At 51.1% G+C, this 23081-nt stretch overlaps 1 protein-coding gene across 3 annotated transcripts in view; it reads right to left on the bottom strand.

The window, feature by feature from the left end:
• Positions 1-23081, bottom strand: part of ARHGAP39 (Rho GTPase activating protein 39) — a 224025-nt gene that overhangs the window by 123698 nt on the left and 77246 nt on the right. For 2 of the 3 annotated variants that reach the window (XM_053251142.1, XM_053251140.1), the window contains exons 2-3: positions 4064-4190; positions 2308-2754 (exon numbers count right to left, since the gene is read on the bottom strand). In XM_053251142.1, the coding sequence (XP_053107117.1) occupies positions 2308-2754; positions 4064-4128 (512 nt within the window). In that variant the 5' untranslated portion in view covers positions 4129-4190. The remainder of the gene's footprint in view (positions 1-2307; positions 2755-4063; positions 4191-23081) is intronic. The other variant, XM_053251141.1, reaches the window with a different exon arrangement.

Below are 23081 nucleotides of genomic sequence, written 5' to 3' on the forward strand. Positions count from 1 at the left end.
GCTCCAGGGAGGACGGGTAGGCAAGGAGGCGGGCGTGGGAACTAAACGGTCAAAAAGGAGAGAGGCAAGGCAGGCAGGAGCATGGTGTGATACAGAGTCGCACTCCATTGATCCGGCCAGCCCAGAACTCTGCACGATGCCTGGCAGCAGCGCCACACTGGGACACAGGAAGCTGCCTTCTGCGGAGCCAGACCCTTGGTCCATCTAGCTCAGTCTTGTCTGCACTGACTGGCAGCAGCTGGCCCAGGTTTCAGGCAGGCGTCTCTTCCCGCCTGTCTTGGAGGTGCTGCCCGAGATTTCCAGGCAGCTGCTCTGCCACCGAGCTCAGCTCGGCCCCGTCCCCCAGGCCCTCCTCTCCGCGCTCCCTGCCCAAGGCCTCAGGCAAGAGGGGGGGACTCTAGCCCAAACCCTGCTCCCCCCCCCATCCTGCTCCCTGGAGAGGCATGCCGAGCCAGGAGGCCTCTGAGCTCCAGCCCCTCCCGCAGGATGCAGAGCGGGCTGGGAGGAGGCACAGCGGCGGGCAGGAGTCCCTCCCGGGGGGCCTTGGGGTGAGACGCTGCCAGAGGCGGCTCCTTCCCTCGGCCCCTCCTGCCCCCTCCCTCCCCCGGCTCCTCTGCAGGGCAGGAAGCCCCAGACCCAGGGGACGCGGCAAGGGACACGGGTGGCCAGAGGGCCTGGAAGCAATGGAGGCGCACACCGCATCGGAAGCCAAGCGAGCCCCACGGGAGACAGGACAGGGCCCGGGGGCTCTGGCAGCAGGCTCTGCCCTCACTCCAGGCGGGCTGGGGGGTGGGGGCACAAGCAGCTGCCCCCGGGCCCCTTCCCCCCCCCCCCCCGCTTCCCTCTGCCACACAAGTGCAGGCAACAAAGCACTCCGGAGGAGGCAGCCGGGGCCGCTGCTTGTCGGGGGTGGGTGGGTGGGGTGGCAAGGACAACCTGCCCCCAGGCAAGCGGACTGGGCCAGTGGCATGGCTGTGAGAAGCAGGCTGCAGAGCACGGAGCGTACAGGAGCCAAGTGCCATTAATAGCCAAAGAGAGCCCCCGGCTCGAATCTCAAGGCTTGCCGCTTTTCCAAAAAAAAAACAACCCAAAAAACCCCATTGTCGTCTCATGGTGTTATGCTTGCTTCAATCGATGTTTAAAGGGCCGTACTCCAGAGCCAGCATCCCAGGCCCCTAGGGCAAGAGTTCTCCACCTCAGCCTCCTCCCCCCAGATGTTGCTGGACGGCTTAGGGCTGCTGCCCCATGGAAAAGAGGACCAGTCTCCTGCCCTTCGAGGAGCTGCACAGAGCCGGGGATGTCAGCAGGAGCCGCTGGCCAGGCAGGCGGAGACGGCGCCTGCTGGAACTCCCTTCCTTCTGGGCCTCTCCTAAAGGTACAAGGGACCTCTTCCATATGGCGGCCCACGTTGGACTACAACTCCCATCACCCCCAGCTACCACGGCCAAAGGGATGATGGGAGTTGTAGTCCAACAACATCTGGGAGCCAAGGCTGGGAACTCCGGCGTTTCTGCTTGGACAGAGTTCACCGCACGGAGCAAGACTGAGCTGCCTGAAGAACCGCCTGCCCGGCCGGCCACACGGCCCAGCTTTTCATGCCTCCTAAACAAGAGGCAAATGTCCTCTGGCCTAGGAGGCCTGCTGGTCGGGCTTTTTATTTAACAAAGACATACCTGTTGAGCCAGGCATTTTGAACCTTCAGGTTTCCGAGTTTTTAATATTTATTTTTAGATGGTTTTAATCGTGTTAATGTTTTGATTGTGAATTAACTGTAAATTAATTTTACAATTAAATTTAAATTGTAAATTGTAAATTTAATTGTGATTTAATGTTTTACTTGTAGATTGGAATGTTTTAATTGTTAATGTTCTTCATTGTAAACCGCCCAGAGATGCAGGTTTGGGGCAGAATAGAACTATTTCAAATAAATAAATAATAGATGGATAAAAATTAATATTTTTTTTAGATTGTGAGCCGCCCAGGGACTTTTTTTGTATAGGGAAGAATAGAAATGTACTGTGAGCCAGCGTGGTGTAGTGGTTAGAGTGCTGGACTAGGACCAGGGAGACCCGAGTTCAAATCCCCATTCAGCCATGAGACTAGCTGGGTGACTTTGGGCCAGTAACTTCTCTCTCAGCCTAACCTACTTCACAGGGTTGTTGTGAGGAGAAACTTAAATATGTAGTACACCGCTCTGGGCTCCTTGGAGGAAGAGCAGGATATAAAATGTTAATAACAACAACAACAACAACAACAACAACAACAACAACAACAACAATGGTGTCTGCCCGGACCACACGGCGTTACCTTTCGGCTTCTTCTTTGACGGTGGCGAACTGGGAGGGCTGGCGGTTGGGCCGGCTCTGCTCCTGCGCCGCCGCCGCCGCCTTCTCCCCGCCCTCCGGCTCCTGCTCCAGGGAGGAGCTGGTGCTGCCTTCCCGGCTGACATTGCTGCTGCGCCCAGGGCTGTTCTCCGTGGAGGCCCGGGGCGACTCGGTGTTCTGCTTCAGGGTCTGGAGCTTGGCCAGTGGGATGATGTCGCAGTTCTGCGGGCGGTGCCACACCGTCCGCTGGGTGGTGGCATTGTAGTAGTAGAAGCGGGAGGTGTTGGGGTCAAAGAGCTCCCACCACTGGTTCTCGCTGGTGCGCTTGATGCGGACGCCGGCGGGCGGGTCCCAGACGCACTCCCCCGTGAGCAGGTTGGCGTACATGCGCTCCCGGGTGCGCGGCTCGATGATTTCCACCCATTCCAGCCTAGGGGAGGAAAAGCAGACAGAGAGAGGCCTTCAGGAGCAGCTCTTTCTCCCTCTCGAGAACACAGGCTGGGGGCTCCAGGCCGGCCCAGGTGGTCACCCCTCACAGTGGCACTGGGGCAAAAGAGATCTCAAAGTGCAGAGAGCGGCAAGAAGGAGTGGTCCCCTTTGCTAAGCAAAGCAAGGTCTGTCCTGGTTTGCATCTGAATGGGAGACTAGACATAAGATATTCCCCTCTGGGGTGGGGCTGCTCTGGGAAGAGCATTTGCCGAGTTGCATGCAGAAGCTCCCAGGTTCCCTCCCTGGCAGCATCTCCAAGATAGGGCTGAGAGAGTCTCCTGCCTGCAACCTTGGAGAAGCCACTGCCAGTCTGTGAAGACAATACTGAGCTAGATGGACCAAGGGTCTGACTCAGTATATGGCAGCTCCCCATGTTCCTATGCAGATAAAATCATTTATCGCCCAATGTATTTTGACTGCTGGGACTTTTTGTTGGGAGAGTCTCCAATTCAGCTCTTTCAAGGAGAGCAGAACAGGGCTCCCCACCGCCCGTTCCCCTTATCACCCCAGTACTGGCCCATCCCGGCACGGCTTCCATTCAGAAGACAAAAAGATCCCCAGGAGCACCCAGAAAGGGACCCTATGTAATGCACTCCAGTGTCACTGACACACAACCACTGATATTGACTCCTGCAGAAGAAGCAGGATGAAACCAATCGTCATCATCAAAAACAACAAGATCTGCAAAATGTCCAACAAATTCATACTGATGCAGCTAAAGGGCTAAATTGGTACATGATAACAGCACTACAGGAGGCTAAGATACATCCAGGGGGTGTTGCAAAAGGACACACAGACTCTGAGACGCTGCCAAACTAGATGCTGCAGCCTCCTGAAGAGCTACTTCTTTTCTAAAACTGGAAAGTGTCCTTGGAGGCTGGGGACCAGACCAGAAGGGTTGCATAACCATGTCACTTCCCATCGTTGGGTCACTCAAAATCACACCCCCAACTTGCTTTAATTCCACTCCAAGGAAAGGATATCGGATGGCTGCCTCCTTTCCTCTACTTGGAGAAAAATAACTGATGAGATGGTGACTTTGAGCAGACCAGGACTAGAAAGGTTAAGCAGACTTGCCCTGCCTGCCCGGCCACTCATCCACTGAAACGGGCAGGTCAAAGAAAAGGCAATCTTCTCAGGAAGACCACCTATCTCCTGTGCAACATCTACTGTGGCCTACAGTCCACTACATGGCTGGTCGTATCAGTGGTTGTATGTCAGCTCCATTGCAGTACACTGTATAGGGTTACCTTTTTGTGATGGTGGTCCTTGGGCTCTTTTCGGATATAGCTTTGGTGATCACCATCTCCCCCATTTCTTTTGTGCACTAGCTTCAGAAGGCTGCATCTTCAGGCCAGGGCCCGCCACCACATTACCCTGCAGTCAAAGACAGGATCAGTTATCACTGGCCTGGGCTGGGGGCAGCCGGAAAGAACAGCACCAGGTGGCTCAGGTCACACACCAGGCAATTGTGGAAGAAGCATTTTTTACAGATCAAACTAACTAAGACATTCCTGAATTATAAACTGACAAGCCACAAGGGAGCACAACACCACTGGATAGAAGCAGGGCACAAATCATTGTCTGAAAGCAGCAGCCTTAGTCTATGCAGATGGGCCGCCAGGATTGCAGAGGGGTTTTCAGAAGCCTGGAGGAGAATGGGGTGGGGACAGGAGGAGGGCAGGTTCTACTCGTCCGCTCTGGGCTGCATCACAGCCTCTGATCACAGAGACTAGAACATCGTTGGACCGTGCATACACCCCAAACAAGGCAGATTAGAATCCCAGGGAGATCCCGTGAGCAGTTTACACAAGCCAGCCCCGGTACAGACAAGTCATTTCCTACATGGATGAGTCAGTGAGCCAACCACAGACAACAGGGGAGGGCAAACACATCTCTAGGGCCTGCAGCCAAATCAAGCCCACAATTTGTGTGGGTTAGGGTTAGCTATGGGGAGGGGAAGGTAGGATGCAGTGCGTGCACTACTGCCCTGAGACCTGCACATTTTCCATCTGCCTGCAAAAATCAGCTGCTATTCAGAAGTTCCCCTCCCCATGTAAAGATAGCAAAAGGGTTAGTTTTCCCTAGTTTCCCCCCACCCACCCAACAGAGCCCCTGGCCAATGAGAAACAGCGGGGGGGGTGCATCTGAGGCAACACAACATTTAATAAACAATGCCACGGCACACACGTTTTCCCACTCAAAGTTGCTCCCCCAAACTGCTGTCATCCAAAACGCTTAGAAATTGTCCACTGTGATGCACCAGTGGATTAGCCCGCCTCTCATTTGATAAATCCTTGTTACTTAAAAATTAAAGCTTTGAAAACTGACATATGCCATCTTGCTCTCTTTCTGAACTGACCCTCTAAATCAGTCATAGAAGTGTCTGGTGCAGAACGACGAACAAGGAAAACCGCAGCTGCCTCAATACCACCCACTCAGCCGGGGGGGGGGAGTATGCATAGAATTTAAATTTGGCAAATTAACACTGACACAAATATAGGCTATTCTGCCTTGATTATACAGATCTTAATATTGTTTAGCTCTTTTTAAATTCAACCATGTGTCTGATGAAATAGGATCCTCCCTGTGGAAGCTCACATGGCGATGGATGATTTGGTCTTTCAGGTGCCCCAGGAGGCTTCATGCTTTCAGCCAGGGGTAGCATATTGTGGAGGAGGAGGAGGAGTCCCTACCCAGGAAGCCTTCAGCACCTACGGCACTGCCCACAACAGTGCCAGATCATGGGGAGGCATCTTTTGCACAACCCATCTGCAACTTTTTCTTTTCTGTCTTTCTCTCTTTCTCTTTTCCAAAAGGGTAAAAGTGTATGGACCATCTATCTGCACCATCAGTTGCTCCCGTGGAAGAAGCACAGGAACATAGGAAGCAGCCTTCTACCAAGTCAGATCCTTGGTCCACCTAACTCAGCATTGTCTACACAGACTGGCAGCGGCTTCTCCAAGGTTGCAGGCAGGAGTCTCTCTCAGCCCTATCTTGGAGATGCTGCCAGGGAGGGAACTTGGGACCATCTGCATGCAAGGATGCAGAAGCTCTTCCACTGAGCTATGGCCCCATCCGCTAAGGGGAATATCAGAGAGTGCTCACACATGTAGTCTCCTATTCAAATGCAAACCAGGACAGATCCTGCTTAGCAAAGGGGGCAATTCATGCTTGCTACCACAAGCCACCTAATGGCACAGTGGGGAAATGACTTGACAAGCAAGCCAGAGGTTGCCGGTTCAAATCCACGCTGGTATATTTCCCAGACTCTGGGAAACACCTATATCCGGTAGCAGAAACAATCTAGGAAGATAGGGCTGAGATTCCTGCCTGCAACCTTGGAGAATACTGTTCCCTCTAAGCACGCGCACGCACTCACATGTTTTCTGAAGTCCGCTCAGTTAATTTTAGATCCTGCCCAGGTTGAATTAGGAAGGCCCCACTCTAAATGCATGTTCGCACTTGATACTGCTGCCCAGAACAAACTTGTCCCCTTAGCTAAGCAGGGTCCACCCTGGTTGCATTTGAATGGGAGACTTGATGTGTGAGCACTGTAAGATATTCCCCTCGGGATGGAGCCGCTCTGGGAAGAGCAGAAGGTTCCCAGTTTCCTCCCTGGCAGCATCTCCAAGACAGGGCTGAGAGAGATTCCTGCCTGCAACCTTGGAGAAGCCGCTGCCAGTCGCTGTAGACAATGCTGAGCTAGATGGACCAAGGGTCTGACTCAGTATATGGCAGCTTCCAATGTTCCTATGAGGAGGAAAAGCCACTGGCGCCTGTGCCTGCCTCCTACTCTTCAGGATGGCTTTATTTTATTTTATTTTTTCCTCGAGGGAAGGTCCTAATTTCTCAAAGGAAGTTTTTAAGTTGTGATAGGCTATTATAGCTTGGAGGTTAACACCCATCTGAATAGCAGGATGGTTTTAAAAGGGGCTTAGACAAATTCATGCAGGACAGGTCTATCAATGGCTACTAGTCTGGTGTCAGTGGACCATCTCCAGCCTCAGAAGCAGGATGCCTCTCAATCCCAGTGGCAGGCGAGCCACAGCAGGAAAGAGGATGGCAGGCACATACCTCTTGCCTGTGGGCTCCCCAGAGGCATCTGGTGGGAAACAGGGTGCTGGACTAGATAGGCTTGCTTGGGCCTGATTCAGCAGGGCTGTTATCATCTTATGTACTCAGTATCTTCAGGGACAATCCTGGAAAACCCTTCAGATCAACGGCTTTGCATTCTGTTTGTGGCACTCAGATAACTGAGAGCATTTGTCCTTCATGTGTGCGTGCATTTCTGACAATTTAGTTAAAACTATTTATCTTATTTCTCTCATACGGATGTTTCATTCAGGGTTGAAAGACGCAGCGCCACAGAAAAGAAAGAACAACATTTATTTCAGCAAATGCCGCCAACTGTAAACATGTACATCTGTATTAAGATGTGCATTTAAACATAAGAAGTTGGAGCTTGTAGGCGTCAACATCCTGTGGGAGCCTACAAGCACTTTGTTTGTAGCTTGATGGATTCCTTAGTTTTTATTCACGTGTAATGATGAAGTCATGGATTTCATATTGGAGTCTTGCAATAACCTAATTAGCTGGGGAAAAAATCTTTGGCTTAATTTGCTCGTGTTACATTATAAAGCATCCTGCATGCTGATGGTGCTAAATTTATTGTTTTTTTAATTATTTGTTTACACAGTCAGACAGGTGTTATTGACTGGTTTGTTTTATCCAGACATCGAGTCCTTCCCAAGGACCTGGGATGGCTGAATTTTATTGTCAATGTTGTTGCTGTTCTTATTATAGATTATCTATATAATTAATTCTCTTAGCCGGCATGAGTGTCCAGGATTTGGCGGCGACACGCTGCGAGATTTCCGGTGAGAGGCCCGGCCGAGTGAGGAGGGAGGAGGAGAGGGGGAAGAAAGTGGTGGCGGTGGCCACACTGGGCAGAGGAGCGGGGGAGAGAAAAGCGGCGGTGGCGGCCGGTGGAGGAGAGAAAAGTGGCGGGTGGGTGGGCGGAGGGAGGGAGAGAAAAGCTGCGGCAGTGGGCAGGCGGGCAGATGTGGGGAGAAAAAACGGTGGCAGTGGATGGGCAGCGGGGCCCTTTTTGGCCGCCCGCCACCCAGTGAGGCTCTGTGTGGGGGGAGAAAAGGGGGGGAGCTAGAGAACGCGGGGCTGGAGGGAAGGGGAAGAGAGGAGAGTCCGGGGCAGGAGGGAGTGGGGGGAACAGCCGGCCCCAAAACGCTGCACTGATGCTCTGTGCGGGATCAGCTAGTTATTATTATTATTATTATAGCTCCATTAAATTAAATAAGGTAAACAATTCTTGACCTGCTTAATAGTAGCCACAAAATGACAAGATGAAGTTCAGCAGAGACAAACGTAAAATCCTGTATGTGGGTACAAAAAAAAAAATCACATGGACAAGTACAACACACAACAGAGATCTTACATATTTACCATCAGATACTCTATGGGAGAAACCAACCCAAGCTCTGCATCAGGAAACCGCCCACACAGACAACTGGGCCAGCCCCCAGGACTCCAGGCTGTGAACCCAACTTGCCCTTGAAGCCTTCCATGACAGCGTGTCCAGGATTTGGCGGCGACACGCTGCGAGATTTCCGGTGAGAGGCCCGGCCGATTTATTATTTATTTATTATTTCTCTATGTATACTGCCCTGAGCCATTTTTTGGAAGGGCGGTATAGAAATCAATCAATCAATCAATCAATCAATAGCATGATTTTTGACCCCCCCAAAATAGTGGAATTGGACCGGGGGGGCAGCTGGACATCTGGGGACCTGCAGAGCACGGCACTTTTCAATTATTTCCACCTTCCTGCCCGCTTCAGGAACATAACCCCTTGAGTCCCATTGAGTCAATGCCTCGGTGTCTGCGGTTCCATTATCTGCGGTAGTAGTGGATACTGGGGTTCTCCTGTACTCCAGATGTGGCCGCACCATAGATTTGTATAATGACATTATACTATTAGCATTTTTATTTTTAATCCCCCTCCTAATGGCACAGCACAGGAAATGCTTGACTAACAAGCAGAAGGTTGCCAGTTCAAATTCCTGCTGGTAGTTTCTCAGACTATGGGCAACACCTATATCAGGCAGCAGCAACATAAGGAGATGCTGAAAGAAGGCATCGTCTCATACTGTGCGGGAGGAGGCAATGGTAAACCCCTCCTGTATTCTACCAAAGACAACCACAGGGCTCTGTGGGCGCCAGGAGTCAAAATTGACTTGACGGCACACTTTACCTTTAATGATCCCTAGAATGGAACTGGCCTTTTTCACAGCTGCTGTGCACTGAGTAGACACTTTCAACGAGCTGTCCACCATGACCCCAAAATCTCTCTCCTGGTCAGTCACAGACAGCTCGGACCACATCAGTGTATATGCGAAGTTTATGCATCACTTTACACTTGCTTACATTGAACTACATTTACCATTTTGTCGCCCACTCCCCCAGTTTGGAGATATCCTTTTAGAGCTCCTCACAGTCTCTTTTGGATTTCACTACCCTAAAATAGTTTAGTGTCATCTGCAAATTTGGCGACTTTGCTTCATACCCCAACTTCTCGATCTTTTATGAACAAGTTAAAGAGCACTGGTCCCAGTACTGATCTCTAGGGGACCCACTTCCTACTTCCCTCCATTGTGAAAACTCTCCATTTATTTCCACCCTCTGTTTCCTGTCCTTCCACCAGTTACCGATCCACATGTGAACCTCTCCCTTTATCTCATGACTGCTAAGTTTATGCAAGAGCTTTTGGTGGGGGACTTTGTCAAAAGTTTTTGGAGGTCGAAACTGGAGGGATCAAAAAATTAGAATTTGGGATACCTGAGGTTAGTGGATCCTGGTGCAGAGGTTGTGCTGGTGCTGAATGAGAATCAATCAGGATGAGGATGTTCCCATGAGAAACATCCATGCAGTCAGCCCATCCACATAGCTACAGCCCTTTAAGCAGAACCTCCATGAGATAAACCCACAGGGGAAAGGAGAAAAGGTTCTCACGGCACTTGTGTAACTTTTAAAGGGCACACATTAATTGAGGGGATAAGGAAGCATCCACCCTGCATGTGGGTTGACTTGCCAGAGGAGGGAGCAACTCTGGTTTTGCCTGGAGGACTAGGAGCCTTCCCATTCATGCAGCACACAACATGAGTGCTCATAGGGCTGCAATGTTGGGTGGCTGAGCCAATGGGAAGAAGCAGCGCCTGCGTGACAAGAGTGTGTTGGCATGTTGCTATGGCTGCTCCGCGCACCCCTCCCTCCTCTGAGCATCAGCAAGCAAATAAACTGGGAGAGCCTCTCTGCTTGCAAAGGAGTCGTCGTCCCTCGATGTACATGGTTATCTTCCCATCTCCAAAGGATGGAGGAGCCCTATCCACCTTACTCCCCCTTTTAATTTAGCAGGCACTGTTAGTCTGTCTGCATAACTCAATACATTCCACCCGCAAGAACCAACCGATCAATGGCCAAGGTGCATGCATGCTCCCTGTTTCCTTTGGCATAACTGATTGTGACAAGCAGGAATCGGGGCGGGTGGGTGAGAGGAGAGAGGAACATGGAAAGGGGACCCTTTCAAAACCCAGCAAGCATCACACACACACACACACACAGAGCCAGTTTCAAGCGGGGCTAGATGTGAAGCCAAGGAAGGGATGAGGCTGTTCCAGGAAGGTATGGGGCCACCCCATCTTGCACAGAAGTCTGGGGGGAGGGAAGAATGGAGCACCTTGTGGAAGCCTAGCCGATTTTGTGCGTTGGGATTCCTATCAAGTGTGGAGAGCAACAGGGGAGGCCAAGAATAAAAGCCTTCAACCCGAAACGCTTTCTCGCCTTTGTCCTTTTATTGATTACGGGAGGCATGCTGAGCTGATTGCCTTTGATGATGAAAAATAAAGAAAGCCAGTTGAAGCACAAGCACAGAAGGCAGCCAGGCTCTCTCGAGGGGCAGGGAGGGAAAGAGATTTCGCTCAGATCTTTGTGCAAAAAAAAAAATATAAATGCCTGGAAATAGCATGAACTGTTCCCCTGCAGCTGGTATTGAGAGGCATGGTGCCTCTGAGGCTGGAGATGGCCCCCAGCCCCCAGACTAGCAGCCACTGAGAGACTTGTCCTCCGTGAATTTGTCCAAGCCCCTTTTAAAGCCATCCAAGCTGGTGGCCACATCTCATGGCAGGGAATTCCATAAATTATGTGCTGTGTGAAAAAGTACTTCCTTTTGTGGGTCCCTAAATTTCCTGGCAATTAGTTTCATGGGATGACCTCTGGCTCTAGCACTGTGAAAGAGGAAGAGGAACTTCTCACTCTCTGCTCCCCCCACGCCAGGCATAACCCCTGCTAACGGAGCCGAGAGGCAGCTTTTAAAAGTGGTGATTCAGGGGGAGAGCAACTGGCCCTCTCCATCCCCAGCACAGCATCCCTCCAGTGGCTGTTGCTGGGGTCTAATCTTAGGTTTCTTTTTCAGATTGTGAGCCCTTTTGGGGACAGGGAGCCATTTTATGTATTTATTTATATCTATGTGAATTGCTTTGGGAACTTTGGTTGAAAAGCATTCTATAAATATTTGTCGAATTCATATAATTTTATAAGCTTCGATCCTGTCTCCCCTTAGTTGCCCTTTTTCCAAACTAAGAAGCCCCAAACGTGCCGGCTCTTTTGGGTCAATGAGATGCAAAGGATGGGCCATCTTCTCCAAAGGATCAGCAGAGCAAGGACACGCGACCAACAGCTGACCAACAGCTGCATGCAGCGCCGCCCGCCCGGCTCTGTTGCCAGATTTGGCTTTTTTTAAAGCCAAATTTTGGGTTACGGCCCATTTGACTCATGAGTATACCCCTTAGGTTCTGGCCACCTGAAGCCACCAAGGAAGGACCAGCGGCACATTGCTAAGGTGCGACAGTTCAGAAGGGTGGCTGGAACTCTCCGTGGACAGCTCCCCCAAGTGCTTAAGCTGCAGCTTCTCAAACTTGGGGGTCCCCCTTGATGTTTTTGGTCTTCCGCTCTCATAATCCCCAGCCCCAACGGCCTTTGGGAACCCAACTTTGTTTTTCTAAAGTAAAGCGTGAGTCTTGCACAGAGGGAGTTTCCCATGTCTGCTCTTTTTGCGTTTAGCAAGAAAATGGGAGAGCAAGTGGTGTGTTCGAGGAGGGAGCAGGAACAACCAGAAACAGGAGAAACCCTGTGGCTCCAGGCATGCAGAATGAGGTCACTGTACTGACCCGGGGTTCTCTCTCACACGCCCTGCCCTCAGGCAAGAAGCCAGCAAGGCTGAATATCAGGAAAGGTCAAGGCTCTAGAAATTAACACAGGATGGGATAAAGGTAAAGTGTGCCATCGAGTCGGTGTCGACTCCTGGTGCCCACAGAGCCTGTGATTTTTCTTTGGTAGAATACAGGAGGGGTTAGCCATTGCCTCCTCCCGTGCAGTATGGGAGGATGCCTTTCAGCACCTTCCGATATTGCTGCTGCCTGATATCGGTCTGGGGAACACATCAGCGGGGATTCGAACCGGCAACCTCTGGCTTGCTAGTCAAGTCATTTCCCCGCTACGCCATTAGGTGGCAAAGTGGCAAAAAAAATGAGCCAAGGAAGTGGCCTGGGGAAAGCTTTTTTGAGCACGGGTCTAAACCGAAAGGAGGAGCTGCCGCCCAGAGGAAAAGCATCCGCTTGGCATGCAGGAGCTCCCCGGTGGTTCAATCCCTGTCGGCTGCCACTCGGTGCAGACAATACGGAGCTCGATGGAGCAGGGCTCTGACTCAGCAGAAGGCAGCCGCGCAACCTCTGTAACTTATGCCCCTGTGAGAACAGAGCAGCAATACCCCGTTATGAAAAGAAGGGAAAGGCCAAGGAGCAAGAGGACGGGGGGGGGAGGCTGTGGGGGGAGGAGGAGGAGGAGGCGGGGAGAAGGGGCCACCCCTCTCCCCACGCACAGCTTGCCCCCTCCCTAACCAAGTAGGATGAGGTTGCTCCAATAAACTCCACACAGATGTGCCTGCCAAGGTCAGCAGGAAGTCACCGCTGCTTCTGCTGCGGCTGCTGCTGCAGAGAGCCCCATGGAGGGCGGGCGGCTGAGAAGCCCACCGAGCACCCCCTCCGCTGATGGGCCAGCAGCCCTGTCTGTCTGTTTCTGGCCGGATCTTGAAGGAGCCACACCGCTCTAGACCAGGGAGGATAAAAAGCAATGCTTTTTTAAAAAAAATGGGGGGGGGAACAGATTTTAAAATTTTAAATCAGATTTTTTTATTTAAATCAGATTTTTTTTATTTAAATCAGATTTTTAAAATAAAATGCTTTTTGAGGGGAAAAAATCTATCTAAAGATCATTTTCTATTTAAGATACATTATAGTCCAAAGGTTATTCATCATGAAGTAAGGGTTAGTTTTTAATTATGTAGCAGGAGGCTGTAGATAGGCAATGTTCAGTTTTTGGGGAAATGAATTCCACCCTGCTCTAGACGCTTATAAAGACCAAGGGTGGGACATGAAATGGGGCTGAAGGGCGGGGGGAGAACGAAATGGGGTTGGGGGGGGGAGACAGGGAGAACTAGGGGCACAGATATAGATACAGATATGGATAGATATAGAGTGTTTATATGTTTTTTAATATATATATTGTGTGTGTGTGTGTGTGTGTGTGTGTGTGTGTGTGTGTGTATAGGCAGGTAAATCCAGGGACCCAAGGCTGAGAACCCCTGCCCTAAAGTGTGTGTGGCTCTTTTCTGATTAAGCAAACTCCCTCACTTTTGCAATTCTAAATCCACTTAAAAGGAGCCCCACTGCCCACAGAGTCCAACATCTGTTTCCAACAGCTGCCAGTTCTCAGATGCTTCCAACAAATCCACAAGCAGGGCTTCAAGGCAATGGTCCTCACCCGCTGTTGCTACCCAGCAACTGGCATTTGGAGATAGCCTGCCCCTGAACATGGCAGTTCCATCTATTTATCATGAACAGCAGCCACGGATAGACCTGTCCTCCTCTAAGAATTCCAAGCCCCAAACCCATCTTGAAAATCAAACTCAACTTCATGCAGGAGCATTCAACTGTCAACTGGGCTGTTCTTTATAGATAACAGAGGCCATAACTGAGCAGCCCCCATCTTTGGTAGATGGAGAGCAAGCCATGTGCACACAGATCCAGCACCTCCAATTGTGTGCAAGCAGCTATAACAGAGCAATGTGGACCTGAGGAGCAGTGGCCCATTCCTGGCCAGAGGCAGCCACACCATGAAGCTAGGTGCACAAAGGGTGGATTTGGGGTGCTGTCAAGGCAAGACAGGTGACCTGATCCATCAGGACACAATTCCCTGGGGTGTTCTCCTGCAGAAGTGCACCTCACATTCATTCCAATGAGGGTTGCGCAGGAACACTTCCCAGGGGACTGTGCACCCATGTGCATTAGTACAAAGCTGGCTTTTGTGATCCATGGCATTGTGCGCGCACGCACACACACACACATGCACACACATGCGCACACACATGCGCGCACACACACACACACACACAGCATGCTGAGGTCACAGAAGCATGAATGACAGTTTCAGAGTCCCCGGTTGAGAGATACCGCCCCCTCCTTTGCTCTGACCATATGCCCTTCACCGCTAGAGAATGTAAGTCTTGGAGAATGTAGTATTTGCACCTGGAACTTTAGGGGTGGTTTGTAATACTTTTTTTTTTTTAAAAAAGAGACTTGTCATGAACACACTCCCGAGCCTCCCATGTGCTGCCCCTGCCAGAGGCCTGCAAATGCGGGCTCCTCGGACACCCACCTCCAGGCCAAATCTCTCTGCCATTGCAAGCACGACTCAGGAAAATGCAAACTGCTTGGTGCAGCATCTGTGTTTCAGGAAGGCAGTATGGAAAGGGGCAAGAAACCAGCGGGAGAGATCATGCACTGAGGTCAGGCACCCAGCGACAGGCAGGCAGTTCCAAGGGGATGTGATCTGCACCCAGCCCCTCTGCAGGCACACCTCCCAAGAACACCGGCTTCGAAATGCAACAAGAGGAGCCCGCTACATCCCGTGGCTGTAGAGACGGCAGTGCAGCAGGTGTGCCCGGGACCTGGGAAGGCTCTCGCCGCCTCCTCCGTGGGCCCAGCAGATGTTGCAAGTCTCTTTCGCTGGAAAGCACCGACCCGACCCTGCCCATCAGGGCATCATTCGCAGGCTTCCCACTGACATGCAGAGATGCGTCTCCCTGGCAACACACCCTTTTGTGGCTTACTATCTCAAGGAGCCTTTTCACCACCACCACCACCACCCCCCTGCAAAACACACGCATGTATTTCTCAGTGGCAGCAGGAGAAATGTGTGGCATGCTCAGAAGTCTCCAATGACCAGTCCAGGGTGACAAGTCTTGACTTCTAAATTCCCGGATGGCTTAGGTCAATCTATTCCAACAAGGAGGGCTGCTCTTGAAGGAGCAAGCATGACTTGTCCCCTTAGCTAAGCAGGGTCCGCCCTGGTTGCATATGAATGGGAGACTACATGTGTGAGCACTGGAAGAGATTCCCCTCAGGGGGACGGAGCCGCTCTGGGAAGAGCAGAAGGTTCCCAGGTTCCCTCCCCGGCATCTCCAAGATGAGCCTGAGAGAGAATCCTGCCTGCAACCCTGGAGAAGCCGCTGCCAGTCTGGGTAGACAATACTGAACTAGATGGACCAATGGTCTGACTCAGGATATGGCGGCTTCCTATGGTCCTAAGTCTCAGTTCCAAAAATCCATTGGTCATTTCTCCGAAAAGACAACTGCCTGAGACAACACATGGAGAAAATACACATGATATAATCCATTATCAAACCAGATTCAAATCTCTCCAAAAGGCTGATAGCAAAGATAACATGAAAACGAGGCATAAGACAAATCACACGCGCAAAACAAGACATGAATGGCTTCTAGCCAGGACCCACACTCAGTCTTCTGGACCCGGAAGGTGTGCCCAGGTGAGCAGGGCATCCCTGGGCTCCCATGATCCCAACGGGATCTGGGAAGAAGGGAGTGCAGGAAGAGATGCTGTCATGAGTACCCAGAATGTTGGGGGGCAATATGCTAAATCGTTGTAAACCGCTTAGAGAGCTCCGGCTATAGAGCGGTATATAAATGTAAGTGCTATTGCCATTGCCATTGCTACGCTCCAATGATAAGTTTCTCAGTGTGTGATTGTAGGCAGAGATGTCCTCTTCCATTTCACACCAGCACAGGAGAAGTTTCCCGACTCACAAATGCTTGCATAAAGCTGGAGGCAGCTGCCCGCCACCCTCGGTGGATGGGGATCTGTGCCTGCTCACCTTTTCTGAAGCAGATAATTGTTGTGCGAGACGTACAAGGCAGAACAAGTCCAAATTTGTGGTGGTGGGGGGGCAGGGAAGGCTCCCATTTTTAAAACGTTACGATATACTGGGCTAAGGCCAAGATGGATCAGTTTTGGAGAGAGATCTGAAGGGAGGCGGCCTATGGGTGTGCTGGGAGGGAGTTCCAGGCATTTGACCAGGGTGAATAGGTGGGCCATGAAAAGGCAAACAGAAGCTCACTAAGGAAGCAAAGGGAATGGACAGAGGCACAGCTCACTGGCAGAGCGCCTGCCGGGCACGAAGGAGGTCCCAGGTTCAAGCCCTGACAGCATCTCCAAGTTGGGCTGGAGGAGACTCCTGCCAGAAACCTCAGAGAGTTGCTGCCAGTCAGTGCCGACAATACTAAGCTAAATGGACCACTGGTCAGACTCAGCATGAGGCCGCGTCCGACGTGATGGGCAGGCCCCTACAGCCAGATGCTCCCAGAGAGCACGACCACCCTCTCCGCTGCTGCCATGACAAATCTTGCCACCCCACGGCTGGGAACGTTTTGTGTACAACATTCACGGATCCCATTTCCACATCGGAACACACCCGGCCCTTCATTTCTGCTGGGGCTGCAATGCTGCACAGCTGGAGTCTGAATCCTCTGAAGAGACAAAAAGGCCCTTTCAGGATTAAAGGCCCCTTCGATGTCCTGAACCCAAGGAATCCCGTTGACTCATGCCCAGGGAGTTACGTAACCCCTAATCTTCCCTCAGCAGCACAAGCCTGGCAACCTTCGGCTGACATTGCAAAGTGGGACGTCAACAAATCCCCTCACCCTCAAGGAGTGGGGTGGGTGGAATTAATGTAGTCAACAGACAGCTGCAATGAGGAGACGCAACTCCTGCCTGTTGCTTTTCAAAGAGCAGGGAAAAACAGAGAGAGAGACTGAGGAGTATGGAGGCATAGGAAGCTGCCATATACTGAGTCAGACCCTTGGTCCATCTAGCTCAGTATCGTCTACCCAGATTGGCAGCGGCTTCTCCAAGGTTGCAGGCAGGAATCTCTCTGAGCCCTCTCTTGGAGATGCTGCCAGGGAGAGAACTTGGAACCTGCTCTTCCCAGAGCGGCTCCATCCCTTAAGGGGAATATCTGACAGTGCTCACACTTCTAGTTTCCCTTTCATCTGCAACCAGGATGGACCCTGCTTAGCTAAGGGGACAAGTCATGCTTGCTACCACCAGACCAGCTCTCCTCTCTAAGGAGTGGAGAAGGCAAGTGATTGGATGGTTCCACTTGATTCCTTGGAACTAACCAATAACAAGCTTGTCTGTCCCACAGCAACTGGAGCAGCAGATTTACCCCCAGCAGAGGTAGACTACCTCTGAACAGGGAGGTTCCGTTTAGGGAGCTGGACACTGTGGGAAAGCCTGCTGGACCAGACGGACCCTGCAGCAAGGTCCTTCTTATTTGGATAAAGCCCCTCCTTGCTGAAATGCTTACACAGCACCCAGACGCCTGTGCAGCCCAACAGAAAGACCCAAGCTGAGCTCCTCCCCTTCATCTCCTCAGGGTGGGAGCCTGACCTTCAGCTAATGGCCGGTACACCTTCCTCAGCTCAGCTCTGAAACTTGCAAAGTTCTTGGTTCTGTTTGCAACAGCAACCCCTAGCAGAGGGGTGTGCAACCAGAGGCTCTCTAGCCGCCCTTGGACTACAACTCCCATCATCCACAGCTGCAATAAACTAGACGAACCAAGCCGCAAACTAGGAAAATGTGGCCCAGCTGGGGCCCTCCTCCTCCTCCTCCTCTCCCCCTGCTCAAGAGGGGCAACTTCCCACCCAAGTCTTCACATCTGCCGCACTCACCCTGCTGCCTTGAATTACTGCTAATTAGTTTACAAGGTCTGGGCCCAACTAGAGGATTAAGTGACATAAGCAGAAGAAATTGCTAGAAGATGTTGGAAAAAGCCCTCAGCTGGCTGGAGGAAACTTGAAAGGAGTAAAATAAAAAGGGGAAAGACCCGGATTCAGGAGGGAATAGGGGGGCTGGAGGGAGGGAAGAGACGTCACTCTCTAAATTAAAGTGCCCGCCACCCCAAGGGTCTCAGACAAGCTGCGTCCTTTGGAGGTTTCCAGATTTCCCTCCCCGACAACCCCTTCTTTTTCATCTTTGTTCCTGAGCTGGAAGGGAGGAACTGAGTTTTAAAAAACTGGGGCATCTCCTGTTGGTGAGGACAAGATACATTTGTTAGTTGAGAAAACTTATGCCCTGTCCCTCCAAACACCATGTAGCTCAGGGCAGCTCACCATGTTAATAAAATAGAAACAATATGAAACAATTTAAAAGTTAATAGCATTAAAGAAGTGAAAAGACCAAGCTAAAGCCACATTTAAAAGCTACAAATTTCAAAGCTTCAAATCAAAGGTTATGAGTAAAAAGTTAAAAACTAGAAACTAAGAAACCTACCAGATATAAGCAGTGGATAAAACATTTAAACGCCTCTCTGAAAAGATGTGTGACTCTGTTGATTCTCCTGGACCTCTCAGTGGCTTCCAGTACCATCGACCATGGTATCCTTCTGGGATGCCTCTCCGGGTTGGAACTTGGGGGCGCAGTTATATGGTGGCTCCGCTCCTACCTGGAGGGTCGTACTCAGAAGAAGGTGCTGGGGAACAACTGCTCAACCCCTTGGGCTTTGTACTATGGGGTGCCACGGGGATCTATTCCGACCCCTATGGTGTTTTACATTTACATGAAACCTCTAGAAGAGGTCATCCATGGGTGTAGGCTGCAGTGCCATCAATATATGAATGACATCCAGCTCTACCTAACATTTTAAGTCAGCTGGCACCAGGGAGGCAGTGGATGCTTTGAACCAGGGTTTGGAGGCTGCTCTGAACCAGGGTTTGGAGGCTGCTCTGAACTGGGTGGGACAAACAAGTTGAAACTTAATCCAGAAAAGACGGAAGTGCTCTGGGTTGGTAGAATTGATCATCCGAGTAATGAGGTAAATCTCAGACAGAGTCACACTCCCTCTGAAAGACAAAGTCCACAGTTTGGGGATGCTTCTGGACCCAACGCTGTCCTTGGAGGCCCTGGTGGTGGCCGTGTGCAGAGGCGCTTTTAACCAACTGTGGCTGGTACGCCAGCTATGATCCTACTTGGAGAAGTCAGACCTGACCTCAGGCACACATGCTTTGGTGACCTCCAGATTGGGCTACTGCAACATGCTCTACGTGAGCTACCCTTGAAGATGTTTCAGAAGCTTCAACTGGTCCAGAATGCTGCTGCACTGATGCTCGTGAGTGGAAGTCACTTCATGGACGTTACACCCATCCTGTAGCAGCTTCATTGGTTTCCAGTTCGCTTCTGGACTAGATTCAAGCTGCTGATCCTAGAGCACCTTTGTTATGGGGCGAGGCTACAACACCTGGGGCTTTTTAGTTTAGAAAAAAGACGACTGCGGGGAGACATGATAGAGGTCTATAAAATCATGCATGGGGTGGAGAAAGTGGGTAGAGAGAAATTCTTCTCCTTCTCCCATAACACTAAAACCAGGGGTCATCCCATGAAATTGATGGCCAGGAAATTTAGGACCAACAAATAGAAGTACTTTTTCACACAACACATAATTGTGGAATTCTCTGCCACAAGGTGTGGTGACAGCCAACAACATGGATGGCCTTAAGAGGGGTTTGGATAACTTCATGGAGGACAGGTCTATCAATGGCTACTAGTCGGAGGGCTATAGGCCACCTCCAGCCTCCAAGGTAGGATGCCTCTGAGTACCAGTTGCAGGGGAGTAACAGCAGGAGGGAGGGCATGCCCTCAACTCCTGCCTGTGGACTCCTCAGAGGCATCTGGTGGGCCACTGTGTGAAATAGGATGCTGGACTAGATGGGCCTCCTTGGGCCTGATGTGTCCTTATGTCTTGACCATTAAAGCCCTACAATGCTTGGTGCCAAGGTAGCTGTTGGACAGCATTCGCCCATTCAGACTTGCCAGGGCCCTCCATTCAGCATCTCAGGCCCTGCTCATGGCACCGTCACTAATGAAGATCTAGCAGACAGGGACTAGAGGCAGGGCCTTTTCAGCTGTGGCCCCTCAGCTTTGGAACACCCTCCCGAAAGAGCTTCGCCATGCTCCCTCCTTCCGTGTTTTCAAAAACAATTTGAGAGGCTTTAAAAAGTTTTGTCTGCTACCTATATCTGGTAGGATTTTTAGCCGTTAGTCTTTAGCTTTTTTCCTAATAACTTTTAATTTGAATCTTTTAAAATGTGTAATTATAAATGTGGTTTTAGCTTGGTCTTTTAACTTGTTTAATTCTATGATTATTTGACTTTATATACTGTATCTATTTTATTAATGTTGGGAGTTGCTCCGAGCAGTAGCGTACTGGAGGGGTGGGGTATTAATTAATTAATTAATTAATTAATTAATTAATTAAATAGTGCTCGCTGGCTGGCAGGCAGGAGTATAAATTTAACAATAAATAAAAAATAAAATCACCCCACTTTCCCCCCCTGGAGCTTGGCAGGCTGCCCCTCAGCTGAAGGCACCAGAGTCAGGCCAGCAGAGCTGGGATGGCCATCTGCGGAGGTGCCCCACTCAAGCTGGGAATCCAGCCAGGGGCCTCCCGTGGACACAATCCGCACAGCACGGCCAGAGCACAGGGGAGCAGGCGGAGGCTCTTTGCTTGTCATAGTGGGCTTTGCCGGACCTCCTCGGGGATGCCTCAGCCAACTGAGAGGACCCTGGTGGGGTGGGGGGAGCCAGACCGTGACAGAGACAGCACAGGGGGGGAGAGAGAAGGCACCAAACAGCTCCCAGTGAATTGCTTCGAGATATTTCATCAGCCCAGAGAACCAGCCAGCAGAATCTTCAACACCATCACAAACTGCGGGAGAGTTTGCTCCCATTACGGCCCTGCACCCTACATCCAGAAGGGCTCCCAAAGACTTCTGGTTACATCCTCCTTCGCCTTCAGGCACCCAGCTGTGCAGCCGTGAGATTGCGGTCGGAGGCCCTTCTCAAGGCATCCTCATCACCTGAGGTGAGGTGGGGGGCTGGACAAGAAAGAGCCTTTTCGGCAGCATGGGACTCCCTCCTGGGGAAGCTGTGCCCGGCCCCCTGGGAAGTCAAGGGTCCACGGTGCCTTAGAAGTATAAGTGGGCAGGTCTCTGCCTTGAGGAGCTTACAGTCTAAACTTTGAACTGGGGACATCCTCCCGGGAGAGGCACACCTGGCCCCCTTGCTGCTTGGGTTCAGACCAGTGGAAACACTGGTCTCCTGCACAGCACCACTGATCATCCATGTTTGACCTGTTTAATGGTGCTGCTGCCTGTCTCTTGCTGCCGTTTTGCTAACAGCGATTTCGATTTCACTTACGTTTCTATTGTTTGTTTTATTGTTTGTTTTTCGCTCCTTTGTAGATTTGTTTTGATGGAAGGGTGGGATGCAAATATTTCAGAGGAGTACAGAAGCACGCCATGGCAGAATCTTAGAGGATTCCCCTTCTCCCTGGTAACCTTTCAACTGGACTATTGCGCACAGACTGCTGGGGGGTGGCTCTTGCAATGCATGGAATGTGCTTTTGAGAGCTTCTTGAGAGGTTTAGGTGCTCGACTGCTAACTGAAACCAGCTACAGGGAACACATCTTGCCAGAGCTCAGACAACTGGACTGGCTGCTGGCCTGTGTCTGGGTGCAATTCATCATGCTCAAGGTAGCCTTAAGCAGCAAGGGACTTTGGTGCCTGGAGGGCCGGCTTCTGCTACAGGAGAACTTTACGTTTCTCATCAGAGGCACCCCCGAGGGCCTGCCCCTTTCAATTCCTGCCTGTAGGCTTCCAGCGGCATCTGGTGGGCCACGGTGTGGAACAGGATGCTGGACAAGATGAGCCTCCTTGGGCCTGATCCCGCAGGGCAGTTCTGATATGAGTCCCGCCCCGTAACTGAAGTCAGGCAGGTGGTGACTGGTGAGGGACACCTTCTCAGCTGGGGTACCCCACAGGTGGAATGCCCTGCCCTCCTCGGAGATGCACATCTGGCAACAATGATGATCAGGCAAGGACTTTATCAATTTGCCCGAGCATTCCAGCAAATTATTTATTTGTATTTACTCATTATTTATTTATTTATTTATTTATTTTTACATTTTTCTGTCCCGCTCTTCCTCTCAGGAGCCCAGAGTACTACATACTTGAGTTTCTCTTTCACAACAACCCTGAGAAGTAGGCTAGGCTGAGAGAGAAGGGACTGGCCCAGAGTCACCCAGCAAGTTTCATGGCTGAATGGGGATTTGAACTCGGGTCTCCCCGGTCCTAGCCAAGCACTCCACTCCACCACACCAAGCTGGCTCTTATTATGTCACTGGTCTCATCGACCGTTTTACTATTCAGCCCATTTCTAGTGATGGCGTGGCCACTGCTGTTTGCAACTGAATGTCATCGTTTTAATATGTCTCCCAAACTGGGAGCCTTGCACTGAAATGCTGCTTATTAATTTCTTAAATGAAATTTTGTGCGTGTACAGACACACACACACACCCTTGCACTATCAATTCCTCCCGGGTGCCAACCCAGCAGTACACCCAGTCCTGTAATCTTGGCTGGAAGAGTGTCTCCCACAAGGGTGAAATGCAGCCTTCCAAAGAACAGCTTTAGAAAGCGGAAGGACCAGGTCGTGATATCCTCCCCCTTCTCGGGCTCCCTGGGCTTCAAGCTGCCTCCCCTTCACAAGCCCCTCTCTGCTGCGGCTTTATCTCCTTCACACTCCAAAGAGCGCCAGAAAGCTGATAAGGCAACAAGGGGCCCAAGGAGGAGCATTCCACCACCGCTCTAATTTGCAAGGAGGAACTCTGCCTTGTGCAGGAGCGGCTGAGAACTTTCCTCCCAGCAAGACGTCCGCACACCCAAGCCCGGCCACAGTAGCAGGACTTCCTTCCAGATGGGCGGGTGCCAATTTGACCCTTCCAG

The sequence above is a fragment of the Hemicordylus capensis genome, chromosome 4, assembly GCF_027244095.1.
Source record: "Hemicordylus capensis ecotype Gifberg chromosome 4, rHemCap1.1.pri, whole genome shotgun sequence".
Lineage (NCBI taxonomy): Eukaryota > Metazoa > Chordata > Lepidosauria > Squamata > Cordylidae > Hemicordylus > Hemicordylus capensis.